The following is a 20152-nucleotide window of genomic DNA, read 5'->3' as shown; positions in this document are numbered from 1 at the left end:
CACCATGCGTTGCGTTAGGGGAACGTTATGTGATCTTAACGTCCCCTGCAACGCAACGTCCAAGTGTGAAAGAGCTCTAAGTGCAACTGTAAATTAAAAAAAAAAGCACAAAATTATATTTTGGTATTCAACATAAAACTTAAATTGTGCTTCTGCGTCAACATAAGGTGACAACATTCAGTTTTGAAACTAAAGTACCGTATGTTTCTGCATTTTCTCCTAGTACTGCAATGTGCCAATACCTGGTGATCTAATAGTAACCGTCTGTCTCTTATAGTTTGCCCTGGTGGTTTAGTGGTTCTCCCTTCTATTTATACCTTTCCTTGTGTTCTAGCAGTCCTTATAGCCTTCATATAGTTTTCCCTGGGTAGCCTAATGTCTCCCCCCCCCCCCCCCTCCTTATAGATTTCTCTGTCAGTTAAGTGCCCCCACCCATCTCGTTAATAGCTTTACCTGGTAGTCTAGTGGCACTACCCTCTCCCATTATAGCTTTCCCTGGTAGTCCCCCTTCTCCTTATAGAATTTCCCTGGTGGTCTAGTGGTTCCCCTCTCAATTCTTAGAGATGGTAGTCTAATGGTTCCCGTCATCCACGTGGTTTTCCCTTTGTAATCCAGGAGTTCAGCCCTCCCGTCGGGCTCATTCACACTTAAAAGTAGCAAAACTGTACTGCTTAGCGCGGTATAATCACTGTACACTCTCGGGATTCAGAGCAATCGCAATCAGCGCTTTTAAAAGCACTGTATCGCAGTTGCTCCTGCATCGCGGCAAAATGAGTCAGGGAAGATGTTTTGTGATTGCTGCTAATTGTGAAATGCCCATGATCGGTGGCATTCGCGGCAGTGAGATCACTGGCATAGGTTAACATTGCACCAGTGCTTCAGTGAAGTGAGAACAGACCCTCATAGCTTTTTCTGGTTGTCTAGTTTTTTTTTTTCCCCCACCCCATAAATTTCCCTGGAAGTTTAGTAGCCCACCTCTCCTCCTTTTTATAGTTTTCATTCTTAGCGGCACTTCCAGATACCTGATCCTGCCTGCTGTGCGCTGTCCTGTTGGAACACTTTTATTTTTACAGTTCATCTCATAACGTATGGATGAGCGTATGGATCTTCATTAGCAACATGAGCATATCCTATACAAAGCAACAAAACAAATCTATGACAAAGCATAGTGTGAATTCATACTCCTTGCTTGTTGTTTTGGCCAGGTCGCATCACACGTTATGTGACCTTTAGCTTACATAAAGTGAAGCATACAGTCAATGAATAGTGTGCTTCACTGCTTCAGTTAACAAAGCTCGCGTTAAGAGGGAACCAGGGCTGTGGATTCAGTTCAAAAAATCACACAGTGCACCGCATGCACTGTCAACATCGCATAGACTTACTATTGCAGTCGGATATCGTGAAAAATTTAAAATACATGTAAACATGTTCCAGAGTAAAATGAGCCATAAATTACCTTTCTGCTATGTTGCCGTCACTTATAGCAGGTAGTAGAAATCTGACATTACCAACAGGTTTTGGACTCATCCACTTCATGGGAGGTTCTCAGCAAGGCTTTTATTTATAAAGACATTCCCTGGAAAGGATTTGTACAATGATGCTGATCAGCCCCCCTGCTCTCTGTTGGTTCTGTCAGATTTCTACTACCTACTGTAATGCTGGGAATACACGTTTCGTTTTTGCCTTTGTTTTAGCCTTCGATTCGTTTGGTAAACGAATCGAGTGTTGAAAACTTATGTGAAAATAGTCATTATTATTATTTAGTATTTATATAGCGCCGACATATTACACAGCGCTGTACAGTGTATATATATATATATCTTGTCACTAACTGTCCCTCAAAGGAGCTCACAATCTAATCCCTACCATTGCCATATGTCTATCTTATGAAGTGTAAGTACTGTAGTCTAGGGCCAATTTTTTAGAGGGAGCCAATTAACTTATCTGTATGTTTTTGGAATGTGGGAGGAAACCGGAGTGCCCGGAGGAAACTCACGCAGACACGGAGAGAACATACAAACTCTTTGCAGATAGTGCCCTGGCTGGGATTTGAACCAGGGACCCAGCGCTGCAAGGCGAGAGAGCTAACCTCTACGCCACCGTGCTGCTCATAGTTGGGTCGAGTCTATTATTTCCAACAGGTCCAATCTCATTATAGTTTCGATTAATAGACCCCAAAAACGAACGACTAGTGATCGAACATGTTTAATATTATATCTCTTTATCCATCTAATCGAGCCATTGGTAGGCTTGATGGCTGTTCAGATCGATTATATATTCGTTTATGCCGTCCGTCCCTGTACTACGTTTCGTTTCTTTGCAGCCTTCGATCATTGGTAGAACGAAACCATCAGAATCGGAAAAAAAAACGAAACCGTGGGTGGTGATATTAACCGTACGATCGATTATTTCGGGATCGAAAAGGACAAAAGGCACAATCGAAACGAAGGCAAAAACGAAACGTGTATTCCCAGCATAAGTCACAGAAACATAGGAGAAAAGTAATTTATAGCACATTTTAGTCTGGAAGAAATGTGCTATTTATTTATTTTTACATGCATTTTAAATTTTAAGATTTTGGTGATAGTGGTCCTATAAGTGCAGAAAATGTGGCATTTGTTGCCCTGTGATGTCTCAGAAATGACCACACTACTTACTGTTGATGACGCTAAACCCATATGTAAATGTATCTGACCTAGACTGTATCTCTCTGGCACACAACAAAAGCTTTGCTATCCAACCAAATACAGCTAGCTATGCAGCGATCTAGGCTGCTGCCCATATTGGAATGTATACATCTGTGAGCAGTTTTCCCTTCCTCTTCTCATTCGCTACATACGTTTCATTCAGATAAAACAAAAAAAAAAACCTTCCACTGTACTATTTTAAACCGCGTTTGTCTTCAGACAAATACAAACTGGCCGTGGAGGAGTATGATTGACCGTGTGAGGACTGCTGAAACGTTGTCCAAACACCGTGTCTACGTGGGTTTCCTCCCATGACATGGTAAGTTCATTTTCCTCTCCCCGAATTAGGCAGTGGAGGGGACATATGATTGTAAGTCGCTTAATTAGAAGCATGAAAGCATTTCCAGTACACCTAATAATGTCATGGGGGGGGGGGGGGGGGGTAGGGCTGTTGAGATGTTACCTACCCCAAAAATAGGGGGAGCTTTGCTTGGCCAGCACCATCTTCATTAAGTGGGTACATGTTTTCATAAGGTGGAGAAGCAGTGCCTTAGCAGACCGTTATTTGAGTGTTTATGTGGACTCTGGAGCACTGTGTAAATAGGAGTATATTGGTTGCTTGGGGTATAGAATTCCCCGTTAATGCCCACTTATAGGTAAAATTGAAACTTGATAAGCAGAGCTAGTGCTTTGAGTACAGCACTGCCCTTTCTACCAATACAGCCATTTTCTCTAGTGCAGTGGTGTGTGGCTTGACTCCCTCCCAGTTGCTTGTCTTTCTACTTAGAGCTAGGACCTTTCCTGTCCAGACTTCTGCTCCAGCTGTGGGGATGAAAATAAGAATAATCTTCTGGGAAACTTTTTTTTTTTTCTCTCTGAAGAACCGGGATTACTGTGGGCTGAACCAGAGCGTTGTACAGAGCTAATCAGATTTGTAAAGCTACTAATTCATTACCTGGCAGCTGATTAGTAAATCAAGCTGTCAAGTAATTCATCCTTACTGCTGCGTGTTACGGTGGCTATACGTCTAACGATGATGGACAGATTCGACCAAGAGACAGATTTCTCTGTAATCAAATCTGATCAGAGAGAGGTCTTTCGGCTGCCCATACTTCGCAGGCCAATTCCCGATTGATTTCAGCATGAAATGTCTCAGGAATTTGCCTTGTGATGCAGCATCTGTCGCCTCGCTGCCTCTGTCGCTGCCCACCTAATGTAAATGTTCTCTTCCCCCCCCCCCCCCCCCCCCCCCCCAATATGTCAATTTAGACTTTTACCTGCTGGTGTATTTTGGTCTGTAATTGGTTGCATCGCCATTCGGGCATGCTCTTGGTGGCACCCATTTTTATCTGATTCAATAATTATCAAATTGGATGGCCGTTTGCCCACCAAGTCGAATGGTCAGCCACCATTGCGATTTGTCTTTGCTCTAGGCTTTGCCTAGTGGCTCGAGTAGGAAGGGGTTGACCAGTCCTGTGTGTTATCATAATGCAGTTTGTAACTTGCAGGGAGTTTTCAATGTGAATGTTATGTTTGCATTCTGTTTGGTTTTTATTTTTTTTTTGTTTGCAATAAAAACAAAATTGTAAAAAAAATAAAATAAAAATAATAATAATTCATCATCGGCTTTTTGAATCTGATTAGGCTTGGTCAAAGTTCTGGTTCAGATCACGGTAAGCCCCATTAACACTACAGGAAAAAACACAATCGGAACAAGAATGCAATGTGCACGGACTGGACCACTGGTGCAAAGTCCCGACCTGCTGGCCATATCATGAACATGCCACAGATCAGACGCACTGGAAGCCTATGGAAACAGGCCAGGTTCACACTGTGATGCAAACGCAGTGGAATCGGTGCAGTAAGTGCTTCTGTGCCATGCCGTTTCTATCAGCTGCATTTGCACCGCCACCCATCTGCTTTTGCCCTGAAATTGATCAAACACCAAGAAGCATGGGGGCTCCCTGTTGGATTGTTAAAAATATATGAAAATCCCACCTAGCAACACCATGTACCAATGAGAATTCTCCATGTTGCAGCAAGATTCCCATTGGTCTTTTGCAAACCATTGGGGTGCCCCATGCCTTTTCTGGTCTCCAATCCCTGGCAGTGGACCAAACGGCAGCGGCGGAAGCAAATCCACAGGACAGGTGAGCATTTTCCATGCGGTGACCAGCCTAGTTGGAACAGACACAATCTGTAGAGCCCCAATAATGCAAGTAGGAGCAGGAACTCTTCCCAAGCATCCATATCAGATGCAGTAGTGGGAGAGGTCCCAGATCGAGACATGTGTAGTTTCTCGCTTTCGGACCCCAGAACCAGATATTGTATACAGCAGACTCTCCTTATAGTATATTCTGTCATAGTAAACCGCTGGCTATAGTAAATTCAGTCCTCCGGTCCCGACCATGGGCTTTATTCATAAAACATTTGCGGGGAAAAAAATCTTGGAGGCTAGATTCACAGTGGGAAGTTGCGTTTTGATGCCACGTTAAAGTCGCACCGCAAGCTTACAACGCAACGCGCCCAAAAAGTGGCAACGCAGCGTTACCGTCGCATACAGCAGATACAGTAAAAAATACAGGCAATGAAAAGTATGCTTCCAAGTCATTACTGAGCATGTGCAAACCGTCCAACACAGCTAATAACGTGTATAACGCACAGCATGCAGTACTTTTACTTAACGTGCAGCGTTAGACACCAACGCAACATGTGCGCTGTGAACAGGGCGTTGATTTTTCATTGCAGTGAGTTATTCTGCGTTAAATGGTGTTATTAACGCGCGACTTTAACGTCCCACTGTGAACTTAGCCGGAGGGAAAACACTGCATCGGTATTTTAGACTTTTGTGTGCTAATTTATAAAAATGTTTACACTTGTGATGAAAGGTCGGGGAATTCCCGCACTAAACTAGCGGTGATGCTGAATTAATACATTTTCTCTGTGTAGAGACAGAGTTACAATAAAAGAGGCAGTCCCAACTTCCCTTTAGATGTGTATTTTTTTGAAAACTGCCTCTCCTTGCCCTGAATCTGTCTATTAGTCTTTCTAAACAATCTATTTAATTGCCGCAGCTTAGAAGAACGTCAAGAAATGTTGCACATGCAGGCTTTCTGATGTGAAATATATCTGAAAACAGGTACCCAAGGGGTTAAAAAACAGCCTTGGTATTCCGGGATGCCTTGTTTGCTCTCACTGCAGCTGCCTGGGAGGTCTGTCTCCATTATCTTGCCTGTTATCGCTGGCTTGTAAACAGCCGGTATTCTCCGTTCCCATTCTGCTTGCTCTAATCTTTATGAATTGACATGTAGTGACGTGTTGAGATAATCACCACACAAGGTGATAATTTCCCGCACTGCTCAGGAATTGTAGCTTTTCATGCGGAAACAGCTTTTATGAATTGACACTTTGCTAAATGGTCGGTAAAGTCAGCTGTTTTGAGCATTACCGCATGCGGGAATGCTTTATGAATAGAGGACCATGTGCTTCTATGAATATGCAAAACAAAAGTTTGCCTTAAAGTGACCCTGTAACAAAAATTACAACATTTTTTTCTACCATCCTACAAGTTCCTAAACCTATTCTAATCTGTTCTGGCTCACTGCAGCACTTTGTACTATCATGGTCTTTGTAATAAATCAATGTATCTTTCCCTTGTCAGACTTGTCGGCCTGTGTCTGGAAGGCTGCCAACTCTTCCGTGCTGGTCTGTTCCTCTATGCACACTCCAGTGTGTGTTTTATTTACATAAGCCAGCAGCTTCTCTGCTATCTTATCAGTGATAGAAGAGAGCTGGATAAAAATCCACCTCTGTTATTAGGCTGTGAAAGTAGCTGGCTGACACATACTGAGGAATTACAAACACAGGCACAGGCAGAGCTGTCTGCAGGAAGCCTGTAATGTTCAGTGCATGAGAGAAGAAGGGGACAGAAGGTAAACACACAAATGATCTTTTGAGATTCAAAAGGAAAGCTGTATACAGCCTGCTTGTGTATGGATGTATTTTCTATGTGTGGACATATTGTACATCAATCTACTTCCTGTTTTGGTGGCCATTTTGTTTGTTTATAAACAAACTTTTTAAAACTGTTTTTGACTACTTTTAATGCGTCGGGGAGCGGCGAAATTGTGACAGAGGGTAATAGGAGATGTCCCCTAACACACTGGTATGTTTACTTTTGTGCGATTTTAACAATACAGATTCTCTTTAAAACAAATACGGTCTGTTTTAAGAAGGCAAACTTCTGATTTGCATAGCACCTTAGTAAAGTCTCATTCAGCCCCTTACACACTCCTAGAAGTTCTGGTTCACCATGACCTTGCTGGGCAATCTATAACTCTTGTATTAATAGACAATGTATGACCAGTTCTGATGTTATAAATTACCCAAGTCCCTTGAAGTTTACTACAGGTATAAGGGATTTTACTGAACATTATTGGACATTGGATAGCGATGGGACACGCATCGGCAGAGTATAAAGCAGCAGACTGTTTTATGTTCTGTCCAGGATCCACCCTGTACTGCCAAAAGGCCGTCACTAGACGACAGAACTGATTGTATTTTAGGCTCCGTTTTCATTCTGTGTTCAAGTAAAATTTACCTTTTAAAAAAAAAAAAAAAACTAGAAACATTCTTTTAATCGGCACATTTACAATCTACAGCGGAGGTTGCAGCCTGTGCGCAGACGGCTGGTGTGGCGCTATAAATCCCAGCATGCAACTAGACACTGGCTGAAATTCAGGACGTCGCACCAGCTGTCGTGAGCCACATCGCTTTTCAACCTGTTTTACAGTGCAGCTCGGAGTAATGATCTCTCCCCTCCCCCAACGTCGCTGAGATTGCAACAGCAGGAACCTCTCAGGACGGAATAATCTGACCTCATTAAACATTAATGCCTCTATAGCAGAATATTTGCTCATCTGACTTGTTAACCCCTTGCCTGGCAGCATGAGTTGAATGTCCTTGGTAATGATTTTTTTTTTTTTTAAGGCTCGTGTCCATGGTGGGTAATGTTATTTGTCATCTCCAGCACTTCATGTTCCACCAGCATCTGCCCACCATCTGAAGTCATTTGTCTCATCCTCAGGTTCAGAGAGCCATATTTTGTCCTTTGCCCTCTGGCCACAGTGAACTTTCTCCGGCGATAGAGTTCCCCTTTACAGATGGAGATCATGAGTAGGATAGAGAGGAGGGTACCTCCTAACGTGAGCAGGCCTAGTCCTGCAATAATGCACTTGTCCAGGTTTGACCCCAGATGTGCGTAGTAGAGTTCCAACCGCTCCATCTCGCGGGCGGACACCAAATCTGGGTTCACCTGCACCTCCCGTGGTATGGTGTACGCTATGGCCACCAACACAATGCCACTGACCAGCAGGACTAAGGAACAGATGAAACCATAATCCACAGAGCGAGTCACTGGCTCAGGTTCTCGACTGTCCTCGGAGTGAGGTGAACCGTTCTCTTTGGCCCAGCCCCTCAACTCCGAAGCAGGGCTTGACTGAAAGGCATCCCGTGACTCCTGGCAAAAACTGGTTTCTCCAAGTTCCTCATAGGATGGGTTCTCAAAACCTCTGATGGTTCCTGACAGCTCCAGGTGGGGGTGGTCCTCTGCACCATGCCGTTGGTTAATGTTAGTTAGCTCCAAGGAGTGAGAAGAAGCCATTGACAGAAGGTGGTGCTGCTCATCCTGCGCTCACAAGAATGCATCAGACAGCAGCTGGAAGGTGAGTAAAGAGAAGAATATACATTATTCACTAATAACTATATGAAATTATTCTCAACGTGCTTTCTGATTGTTGATACAAATATAATATATTATTGAATTTGCTCTTTTGAGAAGATCCAAAATGCCTATTTACAAAAACTCCTCAAATTTACTATCACTTCCCTTAAAGTGTACCCAAGGTAAACCTCAGGTCAAAACACAGATACCTATAAACAGGGCTGGTTGAAGTCACACAAAGGCCCCAGGAAGAATCAACTTGGGAGGCCCCCCGAACCCCCCCCCCCCCCCCCAACTACCCTTCCCCCACCTGAGTTAACTTCTGTCCCCACCCCCAGGTTTCCCCCCTACTTCAGTATGTCCTCCCTGGGGTCCTTGCAAAGTGTTGTCAGTAATGTCACGTCAGCTGTCCCGGCGTGTGGTCAGGACCCTTTTCCACTAGGCGTGATTTGATCTGAGAATCGTATTGCACCTGTTTTGCCGTGATTAACATGTAAATTGTGCTGCTGCTTTCCACTAGTGCAATTCAATTTTCCCCGATTCGCAATTTCCACCCTGCACGATGTGCTCCTATGCTTGGAGCGCAGGAAAATCGTATAGCCAATCACACCGAATTCGATTTTCCCCGCAATTTGGCAAGTGAAAATGCTTTCTTGGCGATTCTTTTTGTCCTGTTGGAAATCTCATCATACAACCGATGGATTGCGGCCAAATTTGTCTTGTCTTGTCTGTCTTCAAGAAGACAGACAAGACAAGACAAATAACATTTATATTGCGCTTTTCTCCTTGCGGACTCAAAGCGCCAGAGCAGAGCAGCAGCCACTAGGGCGCGCTCTATTGGCAGTAGCAGTGTTAGGAACTATTTACCGCTAATATACCAAACGTTCTTCAACCACTTTTCAAGTTCTCGCCGCATTTCAACAATTCTTTGTGATTTCCAAAAAAATGAAAAATACCACATTTGTTAATTTTTCAAACAGGTTTTTTTTTTTTTTTTTTTTTTTTTACTTTACCGAACAAGGTTTTGTGAATGCTGCTCACTGTCAGTTTTTAAGAGGTGGGATTCCACAATGTCCACCTTACAGTATAACTCATATACCCACAACAACCCTTAGGGCGGATTCAGACTACCGGCTGGCGTTAGTGGTGTGGTCCGGGGGCTGCATCGCACCGCCAAAAACAGGCCTTCGGGGATTACCCCCTTAATACGCGGTAATTCCCTTCTGGCTGACAGCCATACAGGAGGGGACGCTCGCTTGCGCTCACTTCCTGTTTCGGAAATACGGAGGCGTATTGTAAAAATACGCTTCCGTGCATACACACCGGCAATGCCCCCACGTCAATTTTTTTTAAAACTGCATCGCCACAGACTTACATGACTTCCGGTCTACCACGCAATGTAGATTTTCCCTTACTTCAGGAATGCAGCAAAATGACACTTCCGTTGCATTGCGCTGCACCCAGTCGGTGTAAAAGTCCCCATAAACTTTCATTGCCCTGCAGTGGGGTGCGGTAAAAATACTGCACCACCCCAGTGTAAAAGGACCCTTAATGTTTTATTGTTTCTGCTTAATGGCAGTCTATTAAGTGTCCCAGAGTTAAAATACAATGACTATTAACCTTTTTCTATCTCTCCCCTGCCCTCAGAAGTTGTATTCTGCCAGGAAAACTTTTATGGCTGTAATTAGCTTATCAGTGAGGTGTACTATATTCCCGACACAGTACAGACAAGACAGAAGCTGTCCCTTCCATGCCTAGAAATTAACTCTTTCTTTCAGGCAGCAAAATAAAACAAGCAAAACAGCCTGGTTATTAATGTGTTTTGCATTGTACATACACATGTTTATCTCATGCCACATGTATAGAAACCGAAAATGTGTCGAACGTACGTCCAACAGAAGAGTGTCAGCAATTATTGCACATCTTGCAGAAGATTGCAGGCACTTATAAATGTTGACTGTAGTAAGGGTACTGACTTGACACTGTTTCATTTTGTAAGCACACAATTTACCAGCTTTACAGGACTGATGTGTGAGACGTGTTCTACAGGAAATCTCTCTTGTTGCTCACAGCAAGCAATCAGAATCTTTCATTCATCTTCAAAGAGGGACAAAAAACATGACAGAGAAAAGGTAATTACTTGCTAAGGGAAAACCAAACATACATTCAGTTATCATCACTTACAGCAGCAGCTTCTACACTGCAGTGCAGATCCCCAGGCCCGGATTTACATCACAGGAGCCTAAAGGCACAGATGTCCTGGCACCCTAGACTTTGCCCTTCATGTTCTTACAAACCTCCGCTGAACCGCACCACTAGTGTGCTGGCTGGCCCAGCTGTCACTTCTCCCTTACTTCCCTTGCCAGTCATAGGTAGCTACAGGTGCCCCCAAGTATTAAGTAGCCAGAGGCCCCCAAGTTTTAAGTAGCTAGAGGTGCCCCCGACTGTAGGGATACCTCATCAGTGGAATGCAGAGAGCAGGGTGAGTAACCTCCCATTTACACTCCGCTCAGGACTCTGCATAGGGAAGGAGAGAGGGAGGCACTAGGGGAGGGGAGGGAGCCGTCTTTACATCATCAGGCGCCTGTAGACACATGCCTGCAGTGCCTTATGGTAAATCCGGTCCTGCATCTCCCACTAGTGCCTGTCTGGTACAGTTCAACCGAGACACTTTTCCGCATATGTATAAAGTGGAAAATGGGTGCCAATTAGCGGTAATAGAATATTGGTAATTTTACTTACTGTAGATTCTACTATCACCCTCTGTACCCTAATTCTCATTTGAACCTGATGTTATCCATACCCAATACTAACCACCCCCACCTGCTCCTAAACCTGTTAAAATCTGCAAAATGTGGCTGCCGTATGCCAATACTGCATTATTACATGCATAAAATATATAGGATAGCAGAAGGATGTACAGTAGCAAGAAAAAGTATGTGAATGGTCAAGTGATCAGAACCACTGAAAGGCATTCCTTTACAAAGTAAGGTAAGTTTTTTTTTTCACAACATAATTTACCAGTCATGTCCACTTTAAACCAGAGCTATGTTTATAGTAATCTACGGTCCATGCCTGCAATGGGGGCAACCGTGTCTGCAGATTGCATTCAATAGCCCTCTTTGCAGTTGTGCCATCAATCTGCTTAGAGGACACCTGAACTGGAAGGGATTTGGAGGATATATTTATTTCCTGAAATAATACCAGTTGCCTGGCTGTCCTGCTGATCTCTACAGCTGCAGTAGTGTCTGAATCACACACACCTGAAACAAGCATGTGGCATCCAGTCACACTTCTGTCAGAGCACCTGAACTGCATGCTTGTTCCAGGTCTATGGCTAAAAGCACAAGAGGCAGAGGATCAGCAGGACAGCCAGGCAACTGGTAAGGAAATAAATATGGTATCCTTCATATCACTCTCAGCTCATAGAGCATAGAGCAGAAATGCAGCCATCAAATTCTTCTGCAGGCGCAGAACGCTCCAGGGGGCAGGACGAGGGGTGCGTGACTGGGAGTCATAGCGGCATAAATGAGGGGCTGAGGAGGGAGGCCACGGTCCATACTACATATGGTTGCAGACCGCAATCCATGGTCCGGGCTCCAGTTTTCAAAATACGGAAAGCATCCGAGCTGCCCTTTTGCAGCATATGTTTCCAGTCCGTTTGCGGTTTAAAAAACATGTCCCCCAGCCGTGGGTGGGGACTGGGGCCGCCGAGCTGGAGGGGGTAGCAGCCAGGAAGTGGGGCCGAGTAGGGGCTCACCTGGGTCCCCCATCCCTGCTCCCCCTCCAGTCATTTACGAATGCAGCGAGCTGGGAATCAATTACCTCCTTTGCATTACACCACTCGTGTGACTTCCTGCATTGCTGCCCTTTATACTTCAGTGGGCGGCATTGCAGGCAGTCATGCGGGGAGAGGAAGGAAGTAGGTAATTTCTTCCCCGCTCGCTGCTTAGCTGGAGGGGGATCGGGGATGGGCGGAGCCAGGTAAGAGAAGGTGGGGTCCAAACCCCTCCCCGCCGCTGTGCTCGCTGCCCCCCTTCCTGGCTGTTATCCCCTCCTGGCTACCAGGGGGTAACCTATGTCCGCAAAGACGACGTTGAGGGGAGGAGCAGGCAGTAGACAATCCGGTTCTCCTTCCGTTTTTGTGTGCAAAGTAGCCTGTGTAGAGGGAGATCCATTTTTGTATTGCCTTTCATTGCCTACGCAGGTATCCGGGCTCTGTGAAAATGTCGCAAATCCGATCTCTCCATTCAGTTTTTCAAACCAGATAATTTTTTTTAAGTGTGTGAAGACGGACACTATTTTTAACATTGGTATCCGTGGCTCTGGTTTTGGTCTGGGCCAAAAAACGGAACCACGGATACGTTTTTTAAACAAGTGTGAACCAACCTTTAGTATAAATAACGTAGAGGCGCCTACACTCTATCCCCTACACTATCAAGGCTTTTTGTATTGACCTGAGGAAGCGGGCCCGTGAAACGCGTTGTCAGATTACTTTTTGAGTAAAAACTTTCTTCCAGTTAAACTGGTGTCTATATCTTCTGGAGAGGTAAGCAATTATCTCTCTTTTTCCTCTATTTTTATTATTTTCTATTGTTGTTTAAAACACTAAAACAGAACACACGTTGGGAGCCTCCTTCCTACCCATTACCAGTTAGACCTCCTTTGGAGGTAATAGCTTTGCAGTTTTTCTGGAAAGTCTATCGTACTACAGGAGAGCGACCATCCAGTACCCAGCAGGACCTGGAGCACTGAGCAGGGACGGTTAATTCCCTGCAGGCCTACACTGTGGTTGCAGGAACTGCAACCCACCTTTGTGAGTATATAGCTATATATTTTTATCCTCCCTATACCTGATGACACTGCACCCAAGAATCACCAAAGAAAAACACCCTATACGTATAAATAAAGGCCAGTGAACCATCTCAGGTTCACTTTAAAGTGGGATTGTCACCATAACAATCACATTTCAACAGCAACTGGTCTGAGTGTATTAAGTGATAAAGATGCTAATTCTGCATTCAAAACCTTTTCTGCTGTTATGGTTTGGAGTTATCACATACTTTAGGAGCACTGGCCCTTTAATAGTGCCAAACAGTTACATGCTGGGGGTTCTTTCTATCTATAATATATTCCTTCTCTTCCATTTATTTCCCTACCTGGCTGCTTATCTGAAACACAATCCTCTGCTCGCTTGTGTTTATAGGCAAGGCTGAAGTGACTCAGCGATTGGAGGAGAAAAGAAAAAAAAAAGTTAAGGGCAGAAATGACATCAGAATTTAGCCTCAAATTGTGGGCAAAAGAGATGGTTCCCACCAGGAACAGAATTCTCCTCATTTACTATATAAAATTAACTGAAATCAAAATGTGGACAGTACAATACATGTGTTATGTAAGTAGATCAAGTATTTATCTACTTATTTGGTTTTTTTTTTTTTGGCATAGTATGGCTAATCCTCCTGCCTTAAAGGGAATGTCCAAGCAAAATAAAAAAATGAGTTTCACTTACCTGGGGCCTCTACCAGCCCCATGCAGCCATCCTGTGCCCTCGTAGTCACTCACTGCTGCTCCAGTCCCCCACTGGCAGCTTGCCGACCTCGGAGGTCGGCGGGACGCATTGCGTACATTTTTACGCATTCCCGCTAGTGCAGGAACAGTAACACATACATTTTTACGCATTACTGGTTCAATGCGTAAAAATGTACGCATTAAACCAGTAACGCATAAAATGTAAGTGTTAATGTTCCTGCACTGGCGGGAATGCGTAAAAATGTACGCAATGCATCCTGCCGACCTCCGAGGTCGGTAAGCTGCCAGCGGGGGACTGGAGCAGCAGTGAGTGACTACGAGGGCACAGGATAGCTGCATGGGGCTGGTAGAAGCCCCAGGTAAGTGAAACTCATTTTTTTTATTTTGCTTGAACCCTCCCTTTAAGTATCTGACTTTTTTTCTATCGCTAAAGTTGTGCTTCAAATAGCATCTAACACTACTGCACATACTGTTCTGCAATATGATTTATTAAAATGACCTCTTCAGTAAAGCCTCCTATCAGTTTTGATTTTGTAGCCTAACAAGAGTCTACTGCTTGGCAGACTCCATATTTTCATTTTCACATCTCCATTTCACTCTTTAGCATGTAATCATGCAATGCAGACTGGGACTGTTAACATCTCCAGAGAATTCATTGTGCCAAATGTCTGCCCACAGCCCATGTGCAACCACACCCAATTACAACTTCCTGCAATACACCTGTGAGCCACTGGGAACTACACAAAGAAATGGAGGTAAGCTGTTTTTAATAATATTTTATAAATTCTCTGCAATGTTTATAGCTGATCTGCTATGAATTGTTTTTATTTGTTTCCATGAAAGTGGAGTTACGGTTTAATATCTTTCTTTGAAGTACTGTTTATGTGGCCATAGAGCGGTTAAACTTTCTAAGGGCTAGTTCACATTGAGCCCACAATCTCATGATTTGCCCTTGTGATTCCCATTCAATAGGAGAATCACAGCGCAATTGTCCCCAGAGCGCTGCATGCATGCGACTGATCGCAATCACAAACGCTGCAGTGAGAATGTATCCATAGGGACACATTAGCAGCAGCGCTTTGCTGATCGCCGGTGATCAGCAAAGCGCTGCAAAAGTGCCCAGTGTGAACCAGCTCTTATAGATGTAACCACTGTGATAGAATGTGCCAGTAAACTATTCAGCCTTGCAAACCCAATTGCTAAAACTTATTTTGGACAGTTTATTCAAGGGGATGATTTATGTTTATAAAGGTGCCCATACATGTAGCAATGTATGGGCAGATTGACTAAGAGACAGATTTCTCTCTGATCAGAGAGAGGTCTGTCAGCTGCCCATACACCGCAGGCCGAATCCTGATGGATTTCATCAGGAAATGTCTCGGGAATCAGCCTTGTAACTGGCTGCCCCCCAAAAGTTAAAGTTCCCCCCGGTGTCTGTGCATTGTAATCTCACCTGCTCCAACTCCCAGTCTACCCCCGAGCGTCACCGTCACGTGGTGGCGTGTATACCACGTACCGCGTGACATCACACACACGCCTGGTGGAACTTAGGAGAGACAGCGGACGAGACCGGGAGTCGCCACAGCTGGACAGCTGAGATTTTTATAATGCATGTGCACTGAGGAGGGACATTTTTATTTGGGAGAACAGTGGCTGGAGGTCCATCACTTAAAGAGAAACTCCGACCAAGAATTGAACTTTATCCCAATCAGTAGCTGATACCCCCTTTTACATGAGAAATCTATTCCTTTTCACAAACAGACCATCAGGGGGCTCTGTATGGCTGATATTGTGGTGAAACCCCTCCCACAAGAAACTGAGTAAGTACTCCTGGCAGTTTCCTGAACCTTGCTGCATTGTGTTCATTTTTCATGCGTTTTTAAATTTCTATTTATGCAAATCACAAGGAAGACAACAGGAAGCGAAAATACAGCATAAAAAAAAATATTTTGGGGGGAAAAAAACGCATATAAAAACTCATAGCATTGCGTTCCCATAGACTTTCATTATGTGCGTTTTTGATAAGTTTAGATTATGCAACAAAACCTGCATTTTTAAAAACGCATAAATAAACCATGCGGTTTTTATATGAGGTTTTTCCTGCAGCCCATACACTTCCATTAGCGGCAAATTTTCCGCAACACTAGCTTTTCTGCTATGTGTGCACATAGCCTCAATCAGGATAGGCCAATCACTGACTGAGAGTCACCAGATATTGAATACCATGAGCAGATTGTGTGGGTAAGCTCTTATTCTACATGAAGGTGGTAACATTGGTCATTGATTGGCCAATCATAATTGAAAGTGTGTACCAGGCTTTACACTCAAGCGCCTCCTACCAATGAAAGTTTACATCGATAGAGGCATCACACCAGGTGTGGTCTCCTTTTGCAGAAAATGTTCATCGACCAGCTTTCTAATTCTGGTTGTTTTACGATTGGATGGTGAACTTCTTGCTGTGCTTTTCAGTCATCTGGCAGGTTATCAGCAGAGGGGACTGGATGATTTCCAAATTCCAACTTTTATTGGAAATTGATGAGAAATCTGTGTGCAGCAAGCAGCGCTCTCTCTCTAATATTTGCTGGCAGCACTGCACCTTGACAAATGAGTGATATTCTTATCTGTCCTTGCAGGAGATAATAGCTCTTAATATTCTGCAATGATAATACTCATCGCTGTCTGAGGGAAGGGAAACCCGCAGGGCCCTTTTACACTTAATCAGTTGCTCTCAGTTAAAACAGAAAGAAAACTGATTTTCAAAGTAATGCCCATGTTTTCCTATGGCACCTTTCACACTTAACGCGTTTTAACTGAAATCTTCTTCCCAATGCACTGCTATTGAAAAAAGGGGTACTAACGCGTACCAACTGATTAAGTGTAAAAGGGCCCGAAGGCTGGGAGGTCACTAAGAAGCGCAGAAAACCATGCGTTTTTATTTTTAGTGCGTTTTTTTATGGAATTGTTTCATTTTGGGCATTTTGCGTTGGTGTTTTTTATTAACCACTTCACCTCCAAGGGTTTTTCTTCAGCAGGGCTCCGTATCTCAGCACAGTACAGCGGGGCTGTGTATCTCATTGCAGTAAGTATAGCAGGACTCCTATGCACAGTATAGATACAGGATAGCAGCATGGTAGATGTAGCAAGGCACAGATCTCAGCGCAGTACGGCCGGGGTCTGTCTCTCAGCGCAGTACGGCCGGGGTCTGTCTCTCAGCGCAGTACGGCCGGGGTCTGTCTCTCAGCGCAGTACGGCCGGGGTCTGTCTCTCAGCGCAGTACGGCCGGGGTCTGTCTCTCAGCGCAGTACGGCCGGGGTCTGTCTCTCAGCGCAGTACGGCCGGGGTCTGTCTCTCAGCGCAGTACGGCCGGGGTCTGTCTCTCAGCGCAGTACGGCCGGGGTCTGTCTCTCAGCGCAGTACGGCCGGGGTCTGTCTCTCAGCGCAGTACGGCCGGGGTCTGTCTCTCAGGGCAGTACGGCCGGGGTCTGTCTCTCAGGGCAGTACGGCCGGGGTCTGTCTCTCAGCGCAGTACGGCCGGGGTCTGTCTCTCAGCGCAGTACGGCCGGGGTCTGTCGCTCAGCGCAGTACGGCCGGGGTCTGTCGCTCAGCGCAGTGGAGCCGGGGTCTGTCGCTCAGCGCAGTACGGCCGGGGTCTGTCGCTCAGCGCAGTACGGCCGGGGTCTGTCTCTCAGCGCAGTACGGCCGGGGTCTGTCTCTCAGCGCAGTACGGCCGGGGTCTGTCTCTCAGCGCAGTACGGCCGGGGTCTGTCTCTCAGCGCAGTACGGCCGGGGTCTGTCTCTCAGCGCAGTACGGCCGGGGTCTGTCTCTCAGGGCAGTACGGCCGGGGTCTGTCTCTCAGGGCAGTACGGCCGGGGTCTGTCTCTCAGCGCAGTACGGCCGGGGTCTGTCGCTCAGCGCAGTACGGCCGGGGTCTGTCGCTCAGCGCAGTGGAGCCGGGGTCTGTCGCTCAGCGCAGTACGGCCGGGGTCTGTCGCTCAGCGCAGTACGGCCGGGGTCTGTCGCTCAGCGCAGTACGGCCGGGGTCTGTCGCTCAGCGCAGTACGGCCGGGGTCTGTCTCTCAGCGCAGTACGGCCGGGGTCTGTCGCTCAGCGCAGTACGGCCGGGGTCTGTCGCTCAGCGCAGTACGGCCGGGGTCTGTCGCTCAGCGCAGTCTCTCAGCGCAGTACGGCCGGGGTCTGTCGCTCAGCGCAGTCTCTCAGCGCAGTACGGCCGGGGTCTGTCGCTCAGCGCAGTCTCTCAGCGCAGTACGGCCGGGGTCTGTCTCTCTGCGCAGTACGGCCGGGGTCTGTCTCTCTGCGCAGTACGGCCGGGGTCTGTCTCTCTGCGCAGTACGGCCGGGGTCTGTCTCTCTGCGCAGTACGGCCGGGGTCTGTCTCTCTGCGCAGTACGGCCGGGGTCTGTCTCTCTGCGCAGTGTAGCCGGGGTCTGTCTCTCTGCGCAGTGTAGCCGGGGTCTGTCTCTCTGCGCAGTGTAGCCGGGGTCTGTCTCTCTGCGCAGTGTAGCCGGGGTCTGTCTCTCTGCGCAGTGTAGCCGGGGTCTGTCTCTCTGCGCAGTGTAGCCGGGGTCTGTCTCTCTGCGCAGTGTAGCCGGGGTCTCTCAGCGCAGTATAGCAGGACTCCTATGCAGTGCACAGTAGGTATAGAAGTCAGTATAGTAGCATGGTAGATGTAGCTGGGCACAGCACTCAGCACTTGGCCGGAGCTGTCCGTTCAGCACCACGTTCTGTCCTGCAGCGTTTACATGTGAATGCAGCAGCCCATTCATCACTACAGCTACACAAAGAGCCAGACACCGGAAAATGTAAACAAACACACAATAATAACATACAAGATATACAAGACCTAAGAGGATTACAGCAAGCATTTGACATGGCAGAAAGTGTCCATCACGACAGTGTGCACAAAGCAGTACCCTCCCCCATTAGCCAATCGCTTTATTACTATAAATGATGAATGCATTGCTGAGGATGGTTGCTATGGGTCGCTGCATTGTACACATCCTAGAGATTTGAATTGCATTTCACCCCGAGACGCTTGTGCCCCAGAGCTGATAACAGGCATACATACAACACATACAATCTCGCAGGTACCAGTGGTAAGATAACAATACCCAGTGCAAGCTCTGTACCCACAAGGATGGTGAAAGGGGAAGAGGAAGAACTACAAATCCCAGGTCCGACCACGCGCCCTCCCCCCCCCCCCAAGAAAATAATAAAAAACAGTTGGGGGGCAGTGGCACCAGAGGTAAGCTAGCAATACTCAGTGCAACCTCACCTCAGTAACCACAAGGATGGGGGGGGCTACAAATCCAAACTATGACCTGCTACGCCCCCCCCAAAACAGCTGTAGGGCCATTGGTACCAGGGGTTAGCTGACTATACCCAGTACAAGTCCTGTACCCCCAGTCCCCCACGATGGTGGCCAGTGCAACCAGAGGTTAGCTAGCTCTGTACTCACAAGGATGGTGAATCGATGGGGGGGGGGGGTGTACTACAAGTCCTAGCCTGGGCCTGACCCCCCCCCCCCCCCCCCCCCCCCCCCAACAGCTTGAAGGCCAGTGCTGAGATAACAGTACTCAGTGCAAGCTCTGTAGCCCCTCAACAGCTGGGAGGCCAGTGTTTGCCTTATAAGACAGTGAGACTCCTATGCATGCAGCACAGTGACAAGCCAGGAGGAGCGTGACTCACACAAAGGGGACGTGCGACTCCTCGCAAAGGCTGGTCACACACAAAGCGCAGCCCCCCCTAGCAGCGCGACCTCCCCAGTGTCCCCCTGGCATCCTCACCCTGGCAGTCCTCGGCGCAGACACTCACAGCAGAGGCGACCGCCGATCCATCTCTGCCCACCCCAGAGCAGACAGCAGCAGCAAGGGGGGGTCTGCCTGTCCGCAGATCAGATGATCGCTGCTCTAGTGTAACCAGGCTGGCTGCTGCTGGCTGACCCAGGAGACAGCACAGGACTCTGGCTCCATCATGGACCATGAGGGAGGAGACTGGGCCAGCAGCGCCATCTGCAGGACACAACGGGCATCGGTGTCACCGTGTCCTTAATGGGGATCGCCATTTTTAAATCCCACCACAGTCTGTACTGGGGGATGGGGGGGATGCTGCAATTCTTATGGAGGGACAATAGGTGCTGCTGCCTTCCTCAGTCTACACTACGCTTAGCCATGCTGGCGTTCTGTGCTGTCACCAG

General features: G+C 46.6%; 1 protein-coding gene across 2 annotated transcripts; it reads right to left on the bottom strand.

Moving 5' to 3' along the window:
* Positions 1-6912: 6912 nt before the first annotated feature.
* On the bottom strand, positions 6913-19878 carry TMEM74B (transmembrane protein 74B). Of its 2 annotated transcripts, none has more exons than XM_068263515.1 (2): positions 19743-19878; positions 6913-8403 (listed from the first exon to the last, which is right to left on the bottom strand). In XM_068263515.1, the coding sequence occupies exon 2, from the start codon at positions 8347-8349 to the stop codon at positions 7672-7674; it is 678 nt and encodes a 225-aa protein (XP_068119616.1). In that variant the 5' UTR covers positions 8350-8403; positions 19743-19878; the 3' UTR covers positions 6913-7671. The 2 variants fall into 2 exon arrangements, with proteins under 2 accessions (XP_068119616.1, XP_068119617.1); XM_068263516.1 differs by having other exon boundaries at positions 19771-19878.
* Positions 19879-20152: the final 274 nt, after the last annotated feature.

The sequence above is a fragment of the Hyperolius riggenbachi genome, chromosome 12 (assembly GCF_040937935.1).
Source record: "Hyperolius riggenbachi isolate aHypRig1 chromosome 12, aHypRig1.pri, whole genome shotgun sequence".
NCBI classification, from domain to species: domain Eukaryota; kingdom Metazoa; phylum Chordata; class Amphibia; order Anura; family Hyperoliidae; genus Hyperolius; species Hyperolius riggenbachi.
This window is presented reverse-complemented; position numbering and strand designations above follow the sequence as displayed.

Excerpts from the sequence above, each read along its gene's own strand:
- TMEM74B (XM_068263515.1), bottom strand. The coding sequence starts at position 8,349 with ATGGCTTCTTCTCACTCCTTGGAGCTAACTAACATTAACCAACGGCAT.